The sequence below is a fragment of the Dioscorea cayenensis genome, unplaced genomic scaffold (assembly GCF_009730915.1).
Source record: "Dioscorea cayenensis subsp. rotundata cultivar TDr96_F1 unplaced genomic scaffold, TDr96_F1_v2_PseudoChromosome.rev07_lg8_w22 25.fasta BLBR01001391.1, whole genome shotgun sequence".
NCBI classification, from domain to species: Eukaryota; Viridiplantae; Streptophyta; class Magnoliopsida; order Dioscoreales; family Dioscoreaceae; genus Dioscorea; species Dioscorea cayenensis.
Genome location: NW_024087782.1, coordinates 58623 through 73996, shown reverse-complemented (window position 1 = coordinate 73996; position 15374 = coordinate 58623). Strand labels below are relative to the sequence as shown.

Sequence of the window (15374 nt, the reverse complement as noted above, 5' to 3'; positions counted from 1 at the left end):
GCTTATACGAGGAGGCATTCACAGATTCAGAGGAGTATGCACAGTTGCCTACTGATTATCCTGGAACCTTGACCCCTACGAGAGCTTACAGAGTGCTATGTGGTCAAGGTCAAGATCGAGCCGAGGGTGTCCAAGGCCACGTGCCTTTCCCGACCGCCTACTGAGATATTTGCACGCCATCATGAGTAGGTCGGTGAATGGCCGTGGCGGCGATCTTAGTGTCTTGAGCCGCCAGGAGTTGCTCTGCACTTGTACTCGATGGTAGAGCGCTGCACGATCCACTTAGGGCACATCTTGGCTGATTACATCAGACATCAGGGATAGTATGCTAGACTGGGAGTGATCTTCTCAGGCCCATACATTGCGAGATTAGTGCTTTGGGCATGGGTCTCTTGGATTTGATTCGCGGAGCCGAGAAGACGAGTGTACCCACTCCCCTGGGTCTAGAGACGATGTGGTTGATGGACATGGTCCACAGGGTTCGGATAGGGGTTTTTGCGTTAGTCCTACCAGCCCCAGAGATAGCTGAGGATGAAGGTGATGACGCCGGAGCATCTCAGCCCGCCCCCGAGCCTCAGCCCTCATCGATGGAGACCGAGGCACCTCCAGCGGCCGAGGAACCACCCCTAGTGCGTATGTTTTCACCATCTCGAGCCAATGATCGCTTTGAGACGCTCGAGAATGCTATAGGAGTGGTCCAAGCCGAGGTTGCCGAGATTAGGGCTACAAAGGCTACTCAGTACACAGAGTTCATGGCACATTTCGACATACTACAGCAGATCCTAGAGCGAGACGTTGCCTCATCATTTGTCCTGCAGCCGAGGACTCTTCAGGCCCCCTCAGTTTCTCCAGCACCTCCCTCCTCGACCCCAGCACCGGAGGACCCACTATATGCTTCCACTTCGGCAGCAGCAGCAGCGGAGCCCGAGAGCGACTCCGACATTTGACCTTTCTTTTACTTTCATGCATTTTACTTTATCTTATTTTCTTGTTTTTAGACTTGTTCACTCAGAAACGATTTTCCTTCTGAGTTTATGTTATATTGCATTATCGAGTTGTATTCATTGTGGGCTTTCACTCTGTATACATATCTTTTTTTATGTGTGCTATCATGTTCCCACATTGATTCAAGTTTGTTTGTGTATAGTTGAAACTTTATAACTTATATGATGAGTTGTACAGACAACCAGATCTTGGATGGATGAAGCGGTTAGAACAGATACTTGGTCGTAAACACCAACATAATCTGCATGTATGTATCCAATATTTATCCAACTGAATATCGTTCTACAAGTTTATATTTGTGCTTGTACTTCAGTTTTAACCATTCAAATGTTGTTCATAGGCAATATATGTTCTACATCCCACTTTGGGTCTCAAGGCGGCAATATTTGCTTTGTAGCTATTGGTAGATGGAGAGGTACTCCTTTTTCTATTATCATCTGAATTTGCCTGAACTTGCGTGAGGACTCTTGTGAATAAAAAACTTTCCCACATGTTTTTATCTTCATTAGGTGTGGCGGAAGGTCGTATACGTTGATCGTTTATTGCAGCTCTTTAGATATGTACCACGTGAGTAGTTGACGATCCCAGATTTTGTCTTTCAGTAAGTATAAGCTATTAAGTTTCGTGTTCTTCTGTGAGAATTCATTTGTTTATCATAACATATAAATAATGATTAACTTTATATTATGTAGGAGAAATTTGTCAAAGCTTGCCAAGATGTATTGGCTCGAGAAGGGCAGGGGTACAAATTGATGATGATAAACTATGGTGGGACATATTCGGGGTTGCAAAAAATCGATGTTATGGCATGAGAAACCTTGTTGAGGAGATGGTTTCTGATTATTCTCATTCGCAATTGAAGCAGTCTTCTTTGAGAATTCAACAATCTATTATTACATTAGATACTTCGACTATTACATTTTGTATTTGTTTGTTGTATTAGATGTTTGAAGTATTATATTTTATAATGCATTGTTATTCTAGATATTTATCGATCGGAATATTTATTTTGAAAAATATTAAAAAATTTATTGTTCAGGATTGTAAATTAGGTTTTTAAACAGCTTTGTGAAAATAATTAAAAAATTATTATAAATAATCATGGTTATGAATAATTAATTTGCGACATAATTTGCGACAATAAAATTGTGTCGCATAATATCTCACTGAGATGCGACACAATTTGTAATAATCGAAATGTGTCTCAAATTTTGTTGCAAAACATCGCACACATTTGCAACACAATTTGCGATACAGTTTTGCGATAAACAAAATGAGACAAAATTTGTTGCAAAAAGACTCAATATTTGCAACACAATTTGCGACGAGTAAAGTTTTGCGACAATTAAAATAAGTCGCAAAGAATGTTGCAAAAAGTTTCAAATAGTTGCAACATTTGTTGCGACACAAATTGTGTCGCAATAAATTGTCACATATAGTTGCAAATTGAATAGCAAATATTGATTTAGAAGATCCATGAATTGCGATGAAATTTCCAACGTTTTCATTTTGTGTCGCAAATTCCGCGACACAGCTTTCAAAAGTGTCTCAAATATTTGCGACATCTGAAATGCGACACGTTTTATTGTGTCGTAGATTTTGTTGCAAATTGCGATTTGCGACACATTTTTAATCTTTTGTGTCGCAAAAATGTGTCGCAAATTGCGTTTTTTGTTGTAGTGAAAGTACATTTATTTATAGAATTCCATAATTGAAGACTTATAAATATTACACACAATTTTGAATCCAAAAAACCCACTTTCTTTAGCAAGAAATTGATATTCATTCTCAGTTCTCTCTTTTCCACCGATAAAAAGAGTCAGCATAAGCATATCACCAAAAAGGGCAGTCTTTGCTTCATCAATATTTTCGGGAATAACATCTTCTACAATAATTATTTTCCCATTATCTGGCAATGCCTTCCAACAGTTTTTTAATATCTTCACACAAACTGCATCACTCCAATTATGAAGTATGTTCTGCATGCAAACATTTCAAACAACTCATTGCAACCATGTGAATTTATTATAATTTTTTTAGTTATAAGAATAGTGATTGATATACAAGGAATCCATAATCCATTTCACCATGAAATAAACTGTGTTATTTACGTGGTTGATGTTATTATCAATGTGTGATATGACTTTATTAGTTTTGTTTTAAATTTTATGATCAATGTGTGATATGGCTTTATTAGTTTTGTTTTAAATTTTATGTTAATCGATCTCCTCCAAATATATATATATATATATATTGTAGTCATACAACTCATGACATTTTTGGAAAATATATTTTATACAAAAAATATTATTTTTCAATTCAAAAGACTAGATCATCTTAGATCATGTAAAAGACTTTTTAAAAAAATTTTTTTTTTTTTACAAAACGTGATTATATGTCACAAACATACATAGGTAAGAGTTAATGCCTTAACACATTTGTATAATAATAAAATTAAAAATACTATCAAAGACGGAATTCTATTGGTAATAAAAACTTTCAGGGACGAAATTTCGTGGGTGATAAAACTATTAGAGACGGAAATTTGTTGGTAATAAACACTTCCAGTGACGGATTCTATTGGTAATAAACATTTTCAGGGATGAAATTCCATGGGTGATAAAGACTATCAAATACGGACTTCCATTACTAATCAAGCTTTCAAGCACGGAATTTTGTTGGTGATAAATACTATTAGAGACGGAATTTCGTTGGTAATAAAAACCTTAAAGGACGAAATTCCGTTGGTGATAAAACTATCAGGGATGGAATTCCATTGGCGAAAAGGACTATAAAAAACTAAAATTCTATTGGTAATAAACACTTTCAGTGACGGAATTCCGTTGGTGATAAAAACTATCGGCGACGGAACTCCGTTTGTAATAAACACCTTCAGTGGCATAATTCCGTTGGTGATAAAGATTATTATAGATGGAATTCCGTTGGTAATAAATACTTCAGTGATGAAAAATTTCCGTTGGTGATACTTCAACATCACTAACGAAGTTTTTTTTCAACAGAATAGCATTAGCGACTTGTTTTTCATAAACAAAAATTTCCAATGAAATTTTCCATCGGTAAAAATTATCACCAACAGAATTTTAACTATCAGTGACAGAATTTTCTGTCTTTGATACCTCTGTTTTCTTATAGTGAACCTTCACTTTGCGTGAGTTAAGGTTCGAACTTGTCTCATTAGTAGGAGACAAACACCCTATGTATGGGATTTGACACTAATAAAATAAATCAAGAGGTAATTGGCTATGCATGTCACCATTTTTGTAATATATATATACTTTTCATATTTTTTATGTATAAAAGCTAGCTGATCATCAAACCTTCATGAAGAAGGCATCACCACCAGGGATACTGCCAAACATGTCTCCCCCTACAAACTCCACTCCTGCATGCAAACAATCACAACCAATTTTTAATGTAAATCCATGCATGGTGTCTAAACATATATAGAAACTTAATTACAATTTAAATAAGATCAAGATTAACCTTGAATAGGTTTTGCTTGAGAGACCACATGAGGTAAATCAAAGTTGATGCCTTTGATGTGTGGATACTTGGATAGTATGATGGAAAGATTGCCACCATGGCCACCGGCCACATCCACAAGCACATTAATGCTCTTAAATCCCTTGTAGTTTTCAAGCATCTTCTTCATGACCATGGTGGTCTGGTTGAACATGGCTTGTTGAACATCTCGCTGATATGTGGGTCTTTGTCCTCATACAATGCCATTCCATTAGTCTTCACAAATGGGGCAGTACTTCGATCTAACACTGCATGCTTCATATTTGTCCTGTATGTATAGAATCCAAGTATAACTCTCATTTTTAATTAGCTTGGTTATATTCTTAGATAAATAAATTTGAAGTTTTTTTCCCAGTAAACCAATGTTGATTCTCTTTACTTTTCTTAAAACTATTTTTCAAAAATAAAAAGTACTTTTAGTTACTGAAATTGTTAATTCAATGTTATAAAATATAAACATAGCAAAACTATATATATATATATTAAAAAAAAATAAAAATTTTAAAAAAATTCTTTGAGTTTATGAGAATAAGTTTATATATCATTATATGTATTCTATTTTTCTCTCAATTTTTTACACACACACACACACAGATATATATATATATATATATATAATTAAATACATGGATATAAATATATCATAAATAAATAAATAGGTTATACCATGTGTCCGTCCAGGCCTTGGAGAGAAACAAGAGCAAAAATGGAACCAGAGGGACTCCATCCTCATTCTTAGTGAAGAACTTGCAAACAGGGGCCAGTCCATAGCGCCTCGTGCTCTCCCCAACCTCCTCTCCGACCACCACCTCGCACGTCACCACTTTGTGCGCGGCCAAGAACCGAAGCATTCTATCGAGCACCTCATGGGCGTCAGGGTTGCTGCTTTCGATCTTAGACGCGATCTCTATCGACGAAAGCGCGTCGGGGCCCTCTGTTGCCAGTACCTCCAGCACGTCCAACTCGATCATGGCCTTCAGTGTCATCACCCATCGGTGTTGCACAGTAAGTGTTTGTGTTTACCTAAGAGACAGTTTGTTATTACTTGGAATGTGTTCTATGGTTTTGAGTGGTTTTTTTATAGTGCAAATTTACTTATTAAAATTTTATTTATTATTTATTTTTTAATTAGATGTTACACATGGCTAACTTGGAATACTTGTTTAATGATCATGATCTCCCACGCTTCCATATATATAGTGAATCAAGTAGTTTATTATGATTATTAATATTTGGTAATATTAATTTATATATCACGAGGAAGATAGCTGTAGCTAGGTAGCCATAACAAACTATGGTTGAGTGTATATATTAGATGACTATGATTAATAATCTTTAAAGGGAATGCTAACTCTTTTTATTGTGAGGTGATAAATTAAAATACCAACTCTCTTTCACAATATTAGTTCAAGTAATCTGTATGATTTGTTTGTTTTATTTAAACAATAATAATAGTTAAAATAAATATTTAAAATTCAAATTTTATTTTATTTTAATTTTAATTTGAAATAAATATTATTAGTTTAAAAAACTAAACACTACAACAAAAAACGCAATTTGCGACACATTTTTGCGACACAAAAAATAAAAAATATGTTGCAGATCGCAATTTGCAACATAATCTGCGACACAATAAAATGTGTCGCGTTTCAGATGTCGCAAATATTTGCGACACTTTTGAAGACTGTGTCGCAAAATTTGCGACACAAAATGAAAACGTTGCAAATTTCATCACAATTCCTGGATCTTCTGAAACAATATTTGCCATTCAATTTGCAACGATATGCTACAATTTATTGCGACATAATTTCTGTGTCGCAATAAATGTTGCAACTATTTGAGACTTTTTGCAACATTCTTTGCGACTTATTTTAATTGTCGCAAAACTTTACGCGTAGCTAATTGTGTTGCATATATTGAATCTTTTTGCAACAAATTTTGTGACTTATTTTGTTTGTTGCAAAACTTTTTGTATCGCAAATGTGTGCGATGTTTTGCAACAAAATTTGAGACACATTTCGATTGTTGCAAATTGTGTCGCAAATTGTGTTGCATCTCGGTGAGATATTATGCGACACCATTTTATTGTTGCAAATTACGTCGCAAATTAATTAATCATAACCATGATTATTTATAATAACTTTTTAATTATTTTCACAAACCTGTTTTAAATCCTAATTTACAATCCTGAACAATAACTATTATAATATTTTTCAAAATAAACATTCCAATCAATAAATATTTAGAATAAAAATGCATTACAAAATATAATAGTTCAAACATCTAATACAACAAATAAATACAAAATGTAATAATCCAAAATATAATAGTCAAAATATCTAATGTAATAATCCAAAACACCACATTCATTTTGTTGCAATATCATCGACAGGCTGAGGCTGTTCAACATCCTCTGAAGTGTGAGGGCCATGGGAAGCAGACTCTCTAGTCCTGGCAGGAGCATGGGAAGTACGAGGAGTTATCTCAAGGTTTACCTGAATACCTCGAGATTCTAATAGAGAAATGATGTACTGGTTCTGTTTTTTCTGCTCATCATATGCTTTCTCTAAAAACTCCAACTTACTCATAACCTCTGGAGACATAGAAGAAATAGATTGTTGAGTTCTCAAAGTAGACCGCTGCGATTGCAAATGAGAATAATCAGAAGTTATCTCCTCAACAAGGTTTCCCATGGCATAACATCGATTTTTTGCAACCCCGAATATGTCCCACCATAGAGTAACATCATCAATTTGTACCCCCTGGCCTTCTCGAGCCAATACGTCTTGGCGAGCTTTGACAAATTTCTCCTACATAATATAAAGTTAATCATTATTTATATGTTATGATAAACAAAGTATTAAGTAATTAAGAATAAAATTTAATTTTACACATACATGTGCTAATTGGGCCCCCTGCTCATTCCAACTCCCATCATCCTTTTGATAAACTTCTTTAAAGGCCTCCATCATGGATACCTTGTGGCCTAATTTGGAATATTAGCGACATGAAGGTGACATACCTCCCTGTACGAACTGAAAATATATCCAAATGACAACAAAGTAAAAGAAGCCACAAGGGATGGATTCCTCTTTGAAATGAAGATGCTGAGGCCAATCCCCAACAGCTCAAGATAGAGTGTAAATAGAATCACTAGAAAATTTGTACATAATAATTCACTTGAGAATAGCCGATGAATATTAGCAATGGTATAGTCTCCATGGATTCCAATGGGCAATGTCGATGGTTATATTATCCCTAAGTTGAAGTCTTAGTTTCGAAAATGTCATTATCAAACCAAAGACTGACGGCGTTGAAATCAATTATCTCAGTATGTTGCTCCAAGTCAAAGTAATGTGATATAGTGTGCTGCAATGTGTGGGTAGCAATGCGATAGCTGGCCCATTGCTAGAAAAAATACATTATTATACCAATTATACACATTAGCATCTTCCTGCTTCTCTACCACAAAGCTGGTAAATTGTGTTTCAGCGTGTGGCAACAACATAAGGAAAAGATAAAGCCCTTCCTCTCTATTCTGGCTATTGAGATAGTAGTTCTTTCTAATTATAAGTGATTCACATTTATTATCAATTGAGATTGAAGAAAGGACTAATAGTAGTCATGCACCCAATAGTCATGACCTGATTTTTTTAATTTCGAAGCAATCTTTACATATCCTACATCTACTAGAGCACTTCAATTGTAAAATAGTCTCTCATGAGATGATGTATGGAATGTACATAACAGATAGAAATAATATACCAGATCAGCAATATTGCCAACAGACTCCCCCTTAGCAGTGACATCACCAATGTTCTCCCCTCTAGCAAAGGCCTTGTAAATAGGAGTGTGTGTTGATGTTGATGTCACCGCAGCAACATTCTGGAGAAGATAGATTTAGTTTCAGGACATCTTAATGTGTACACAGAGATTGGTTCACATAAAATGGACCTGGACAGTTTGCCATTATTACTCCTAGTCCAAAAAACACAAAACTCGTGGAAAGATTCAAACCTCTGCCACGTTGGCTGCACAAGCCAATGTTAAGAAAAGATGAGGTACAACTGCAGTTGCCAATTCGACACCAGCACCCAACTCCATTAAAAGATCACCCGCAAAGCGAAGCTGTGCAGCAGCATAATTTCATAAGCAAGCCCAGCTTAGTTTCAGCAGAACTTACAATCAATCACAGGAATAGCCAGAAAATGGAATCCAAGACCTACCTGCTTAAGATCATAATTGAACTTTTTCCCTTACCATGCAAAAAGCATTTTACCAACTCGTCCAGCTCCATCTTAGCACATAAAGAAGACGAATTTCAGAAGCTCCCAATGAAAATCAATTCTATATAGAAATCTTAGCAGCTATTGCTTCCATATTATCAGCAAATACCTTCGGGTTGTAGGACTTAAATATACTAACCACAATATCTATAAATTTCAATAAGTAGTTAACTTTGATGATTTAATAACTGTTGAATTTTTTCCTATTTAAAAAACCAGACAACATTTTATTACTTTCATAGACCTACAAAGTCTCATCACATCTTCAAATACTTTAAGATGACCTGCTAAAGGGTCCATTTTGTTATGTAAGTAATAGTTTGTTTCCTTAGATATACCAAACCTGTAGTTATTTATCAATTTTCAATTTTATCATTGATTTCTTAGCTAATAGTTTTAAATAGGCCATCTCATGTTATTCACATAGGACCTAGAATTGTATTCTAGGAGCGTATTAGCATAATAATATTTTCAACTACACAGACAAACGAATTCAGTTAGTTTCTTAAATTTTTCTCAACTTCTTTCGCAAAATGATTTGGTTGCTTGTCAAATTATAAAATTTGATTCCTTTGACCTTTCATTTCATCCCTTGTGGAGACACAATATAGTTATCTAATAAAACTGCAAACAAGGGTCAAATTGGGTCGCATCGCTCTCATTAATTTCAAATTGTATACTCATAATATACTCATTTCACTGTGTCATATTCATGTTCTTAGTTATTGATTTCCTCGGTATTCACATGATTATTGCTCTTACTCAAAGATAATATTAGTGCATATATAGCAAATAAAGATTTAATTTGTGCTAGATTAAACACAGGAAGGAAATTTGCACCAAAATGTTTAAAAGAATTCTATTTCAAGAGTGACTTCACCTTCAAAATCCAGTTAATAGCAACTGCACCTGAAGTTGCCTGGTTTCTAGATACTCCAACAGAACTCAGAAGTGTTTGTGTTGTGAAAACACCCATTGCTCCACCAAAAAAGTGCTGCACAGGACATAATATATATTCGCAAGTCATGAGATAGCTATAGCACGAAAAAGTCAAATCTTTTTCAAAATTTGATATGAATTCAGAGAATACTTAGAAAAAACTCAGCAATGATTTAAGTAAAACTGTAAAAGCATATCAAATAAATACCTTCAAAGCCCTCCACATCATGTATGGAACATATGAAGGGGTGACACTATCTGGAAAGCCCTCAGGCACTACATAAGATCTTATGAAAGAGACCAGTTCCTGCAAAAGATAAGAATTTAAATTTCAATATTTTTTTCAATAGTCCATGATCATAAGCTCTTGGGAGACCAATGCTTGAGAACCTCCTTCAAAAGCTACTATAAGGATTGGTTTCACCTATGCTAATCCGAAGTGCAAGAGTTAATCATGATAGTTAAATGAATGATTCCATTTATCACAGAGGAGACAAATTCTGGTCATAAAACTACAATCTCCAGATAAAACATGGAATCTTTAACCCAAAAATAAATAAAAAAATTAAAAACAAAGAAATGCAATAAATCATAACATGTACTCAATCTTGAATTGCTATTCCAATACAATAAATTATAGAAACATAAGCAAGGGAACCGCTATAATCCAATCAACAGGAAAACCATCGAATTTCACCCTAAATAAGCAAATTCTCAGAAATCATCGGCTCAGATTCACAAATTGAAAAACAAAGAAATGAAATCCAAATCAAGAACTCACATCAATAGGAGCCACTGGGTTCTGAATTGCAACAGCCTTCAGGGATGATCCAGTCCGAAGACTCCCAGACGGCTCCACGTCCGCCATATAGCTCCATCTCCGTCTATCGACTTCCTCACAGCAAAGGATCTTGGAAGCCATGCCATCCACCATGAAGCCAACTAAAGCAGGGCCAAACCGAAGCTCAGCCGGCGAGATCTGCTTGGCTAAAGGCAGAGAAACAAGAGGAGCGACGAGGGTGGTGCGCATGGCATCTCGTACGAGGCTACGGGCCTCGGAGGCACCGGCGAGGGTTATGTTTTGGGATGGGGTTGAGGGGCGCTTGAGCGAGATGGGAGCCATGGCAAAGAGAAAAGAGGGAAAAAGGAAGGTATTTATAGGATAAAAAGGCAAATACCAAATAATCATGCATAATTTGTCAAAAAATCTAAAACCTTGTGAACGAAGTGAAGAAGAGTAAAGGTTAAGGGCTGAAAATGAGATTTCTATAGAGGACTTCTCTTGCATTTACCCACAAACAAAAACATGCCTTTTTGGATGGGAGAAATATATTTTTATATTATTAAAATTTGCGACACATTTTGCGACGATAATTGATCGTTACAAATGATGTGTCGCAATCTATGTCGCAAACCGATTTCATGTGCGCCCAAATTTTGCGACACAGTTTGTGACGCCAAAAAATCGTTGCAAATAATGTGTCGCAATCTGTGTCGCAAACCAATTTTATATTAGGTGCCAACATTTGCGACAAAGTTTGCGATGCCAATAGATCGTTGTAAATAATGTGTCACAACCTGTGTCACAAACCATTACATAGTAGATGCAAAAACTTTTGCAACAAAATTGGCGACATTCTTGGATGATCATTTTTTTGCGACGCAATTTGGTTAAATTTGCAACGTTTTCTAGTTTTTTTGTCACAAATGGTTGCAATTTGTGTCGCAAATCTGCGACACATTTATGTGTCACAAATATATGTGTCGCAAATAGCATTTATTCTTGTAGTGAAATGTTATAATTAAAAATTTTATGGTACAAGAGTATTTGGTTGGAGTTGTGTGCCCTAACTTGATGAAAAACACCTCATGTTACTCATTTTATTTTAATAAAAGAATCTGAGCCTGTTCCGTATTAATTTTAAAAATTATTAAAAATATTTCTTTTGGGAGTATAATAGTTGTGGCTAATGTTGTATTTAGTCTAAACTAAAATTCAAAGATAAGACAAAAATTAATGGAACATTAACTTCATTAAGCATGAATCCATGAAAAGAAGCCCGGCAAACCTATTTATCAAATTTTAATATAATAGGCACGTTTAGATCGGAGAAATAGCAGAGGATGTTAAGACTATGGTTAATAGTGGATACAAAGAAGCATGTACTTTGCTTGTCTTCAAGTCCAATACTGCAAATAATCAAAACACGAATATAAGATTAATTCTAATTATAATTAATAAAAATTAGTTGAAATATTTATTGAAGATGCTATTTTCCTCTAACTAAACGTTAAAAAATAACAACAATGATAATTTCCCAAATTTTCTGCATTTTTGGGGAATAGGTTGGCTCTCCAAGATGACCAAATTTTAGTTTAAAAAGTTTGATATATAACAAGACCAAATTATGTGACAAAACTGATGTTAGTTTCTCCGGTGTGGTTTGTGGGTTTTAGAGAACACTCAAATACTAATAAAAATCTTACACAAACCAACAAAGAAAAAGGCACCCGACGTTGGTAACCTAGTTCAGCGTCCACTCGCCTACCGTCTAGGGGGCCAAGGCCGGAGATAAATAATCCACTAAAAGAGATAAAAATACATGAGTACAAACACTTGTCACTCACATTCTCAAAACAATAAAGATCACTACCCTCTCTAGATTGTCTAATGCTCACACACTCTCCTCCACGAGTCACACTTACAATCTACGAGTAAGGTAGCTTATATAGATGCCTCAATGTCCCAAATATAGCACATACCTTTTTTAGAATCTCCGCGGCTACTAATTTAAAAACCTTCCGAAATTAGTTGTTGCAACTCCTGTTGTAACATAAGTTGTAACATGGCCCTAACTGCTGACTTGACTGAGTTCTGGTTACATTGCGGACGACGTCAAGACCCATCAACCTCCCGGTCAAGCTTAGTCCGAGTCGATGCAGCCACATCTCCCGATCCCGACTGCCGGCAACTAGCCTACCACCTCAGTTCCTCATCACGCAGTCCCCTCGCAAAGGGCGCACGTCCTTGTGAGTCTTCATGGAACTTGCCAAACTTAGTCTTCAGCCTTCCAAGTTTGGTCTTCAAAGATTCTCCAAACTTGATCTTCAATTCACCCAAGTTTGGTCATCAAATCTTGTCCTTAATAGACTTCAATCAATCTTCATCAAGGTCTCTTCAAATCATACCATCAATAGTTCTTCAATCATACCATTGATAGGTATTTCTTTAATTAAGCTCCATCCATATTTAGTCTTCAATCAAATCACCTAAATATGGTCTTGATATGATCTTGTCTTTCAAGTTGTAATATATTACCAAGAATAACTCCACCAAGATATTCAAGATATTTTTCCTCCAAGTTATAGACATACTAAAAATAGCTCCACCAAGATCTTCAAGATATTTTGCCTTGCAAACCAAGTCTCCTTACCATGTCACCATGCTTTCCATGTCATCAATTATGCTTTGTCACCATGGTTACCACGTTATCTTGCCTTGGTGTTAAATTATGACAATTAAATAGTGCGATTGCACTAACAACTGATTCTAATTTCTTGAAAGGAAATAGCTCTACAAGAACAAGTGGTCTACCAAATCCACAATAATATGGTAAATTGTTCACTTCATAGTAGGTAAACCATTACATCCAGGTTTAACAACAATGTCTAAAGTAATAATTTTGTTATAATAAGCTAGCTAATTAAAAATGAGACTTTTTTGAAAATAGGGACCTTTACAAATAATGGATCCAAGATAACATTTTAAACCTCAATCATTAAAGAAATAATAGAAAGACCAAATTGAAAAACTCCCGTTACTCTTAAAAGTACCTCATCCTCACAAATGATGAAGTTTTAAATTTAACGTGAAGAAACAGCCATTTTTTTTAATGATAGAACAACCATTTTTAATTTTTATGGTAAAATTGGCATTTTATATTTGTGTTTAAGAGGTCTTGAGTTTAAAACCTCTCAAATATAATGCAAAAAACTAAAAAGATATTTGTCACCAATTTATCAAAAAGTTGGCACTTCTACAACCAAGAGAAACACTATTTTTATGATATTTAATATTTATTTAAATTTCAATTATTATGTGATTTTTGAAGCATAATTTAAAACTAACGATAAAGTGCCTCATTTATTATAAATTCCATACTAAAAAAATAAAAATCTATTAAATATGCGATTTAATTTGAAAAAAAAACATGAAATAAACTGCACCAAGTGATATATTTTGGTTTATTATGTTGCTTGTGCAATATTAAGATATTATTTTTTATATCTAAAATTTTTAAAAACCCTTAAAAATAGGAGTAAGTGCTTGCCTTTTCTACTAAATTAAATATTTAAATATATAAATAACTTTTACGCCAAAGTGACCAAAATTACTTGTTTTAACTAATGATGGGAGGAAGTAATATTCCATTCGTTCTTATATATATATATATATATATATATAAATTTGATTAGATTAAAAAAAAGTCACATTATAAAGCTTTTTTTTAAATATTGTTTTCTTTTTTCCACCTCCCGTGTGCATATATATTTAAATTATAAAGGCAATGGAATAATTTGAAATGTGAGTTTTTTTTTAAAATTAATCTATTGATATACATAGAGAAAATAATTAGAAAACTAAATAAAATAAAAATTATTATTAAGGACGTTGCTTGATTATTAAGAAAAAAAAATCATCATAATGATATAAAAATGGGACCAACCTCTACTAATAAGCATGCATTTAGTTGCACATGGTACTTGAGATTAACAAACCAAATAATCATATATTAAAAAGATAATTAATTTGTTTTGTAAGTTATCAAACCCACATTGCTTACGGTTTACAATGGGATATAGTTTTTGTCTTTTATAAATTTATAACAAGTTTTTTAAACTTTAAGATTTAAAAATGTTGAGTATGATTTAAAAGTAGTCAACTTGACATGAATAAAATAAAAATGTGTGCTGCCCTTAGCAATAAAATGGTACATAAAATATATCAACTTACTAAATTAAAAAGTTATTTAAAAAAAAATAGATAAATCACATTCATTAAATAATGTGAAAACCATTACTAAATTTTTTAAATTTTTATATTTTAAAATGAGTAAAAAAACCATCGGAAAGCGAATTATTTGATATAAATAAAATAAAAAGGTGTGCTGCAGTTAGTTATAAAATATGGCATAAAATAAAATTTTCAAGATAGAGTTAGACTATAAATTACTAAAATAATTTGTTCCGTAACTTGCCTGCCACCTCTATTTGTGTTTGTTACTACAGTTTTTATTTATTAGAGAAGAATCTTGATTATGACTCCCATTAAAATTGGACTAATTATGGTCAGTTGATGTCAATTATATATAAACAGATGAAAGTACGAAAATAATATTTGTTGATTAATAATTAATTTTGATAAAGTATCATTGCACAAACACTTTTTTCATAAAGCCTTGGGATGAAAATGGCATAAAAAAATTGTTTAAACCATTATAATAATTATTAACGAGGGAGATATTTTTAATGAATTAAAAAGAGTTGTATTTTTTCCCCTCCCAAAATAAAAGTGGATAGCTCCAACTTAGGGCTACGTTG

The 15374-nt window shown here is 33.9% G+C and overlaps 1 protein-coding gene and 1 pseudogene across 1 annotated transcript; both read right to left on the bottom strand.

Annotated features, from left to right (window-relative positions):
- Positions 1 to 2696: 2696 nt before the first annotated feature.
- On the bottom strand, positions 2697 to 5548 carry LOC120256304 (annotated as a pseudogene).
- Positions 5549 to 6891: 1343 nt separating this feature from the next.
- Positions 6892 to 10896, bottom strand: LOC120256303 (protein root UVB sensitive 3-like). The gene is made up of 6 exons (XM_039264012.1): positions 10555 to 10896; positions 9982 to 10080; positions 9715 to 9828; positions 8566 to 8676; positions 8314 to 8433; positions 6892 to 7358 (listed from the first exon to the last, which is right to left on the bottom strand). Exons 1-6 carry the CDS (start codon positions 10894 to 10896, stop codon positions 6915 to 6917), a joined length of 1230 nt encoding a protein of 409 aa, XP_039119946.1. The 3' UTR covers positions 6892 to 6914.
- Between the last annotated feature and the right edge of the window lie 4478 nt (positions 10897 to 15374).

Excerpts from the sequence above, each read along its gene's own strand:
- LOC120256303 (XM_039264012.1), bottom strand. The coding sequence starts at position 10,896 with ATGGCTCCCATCTCGCTCAAGCGCCCCTCAACCCCATCCCAAAACATA. Across the intron at positions 8,677-9,714 it reads CTATTAACTGGATTTTGAAG|CTTCGCTTTGCGGGTGATCT; the intron begins GTGAAGTCACTC and ends GCTGCTGCACAG. Across the intron at positions 7,359-8,313 it reads TTGGCAATATTGCTGATCTG|GAGAAATTTGTCAAAGCTCG; the intron begins GTATATTATTTC and ends TATATTATGTAG.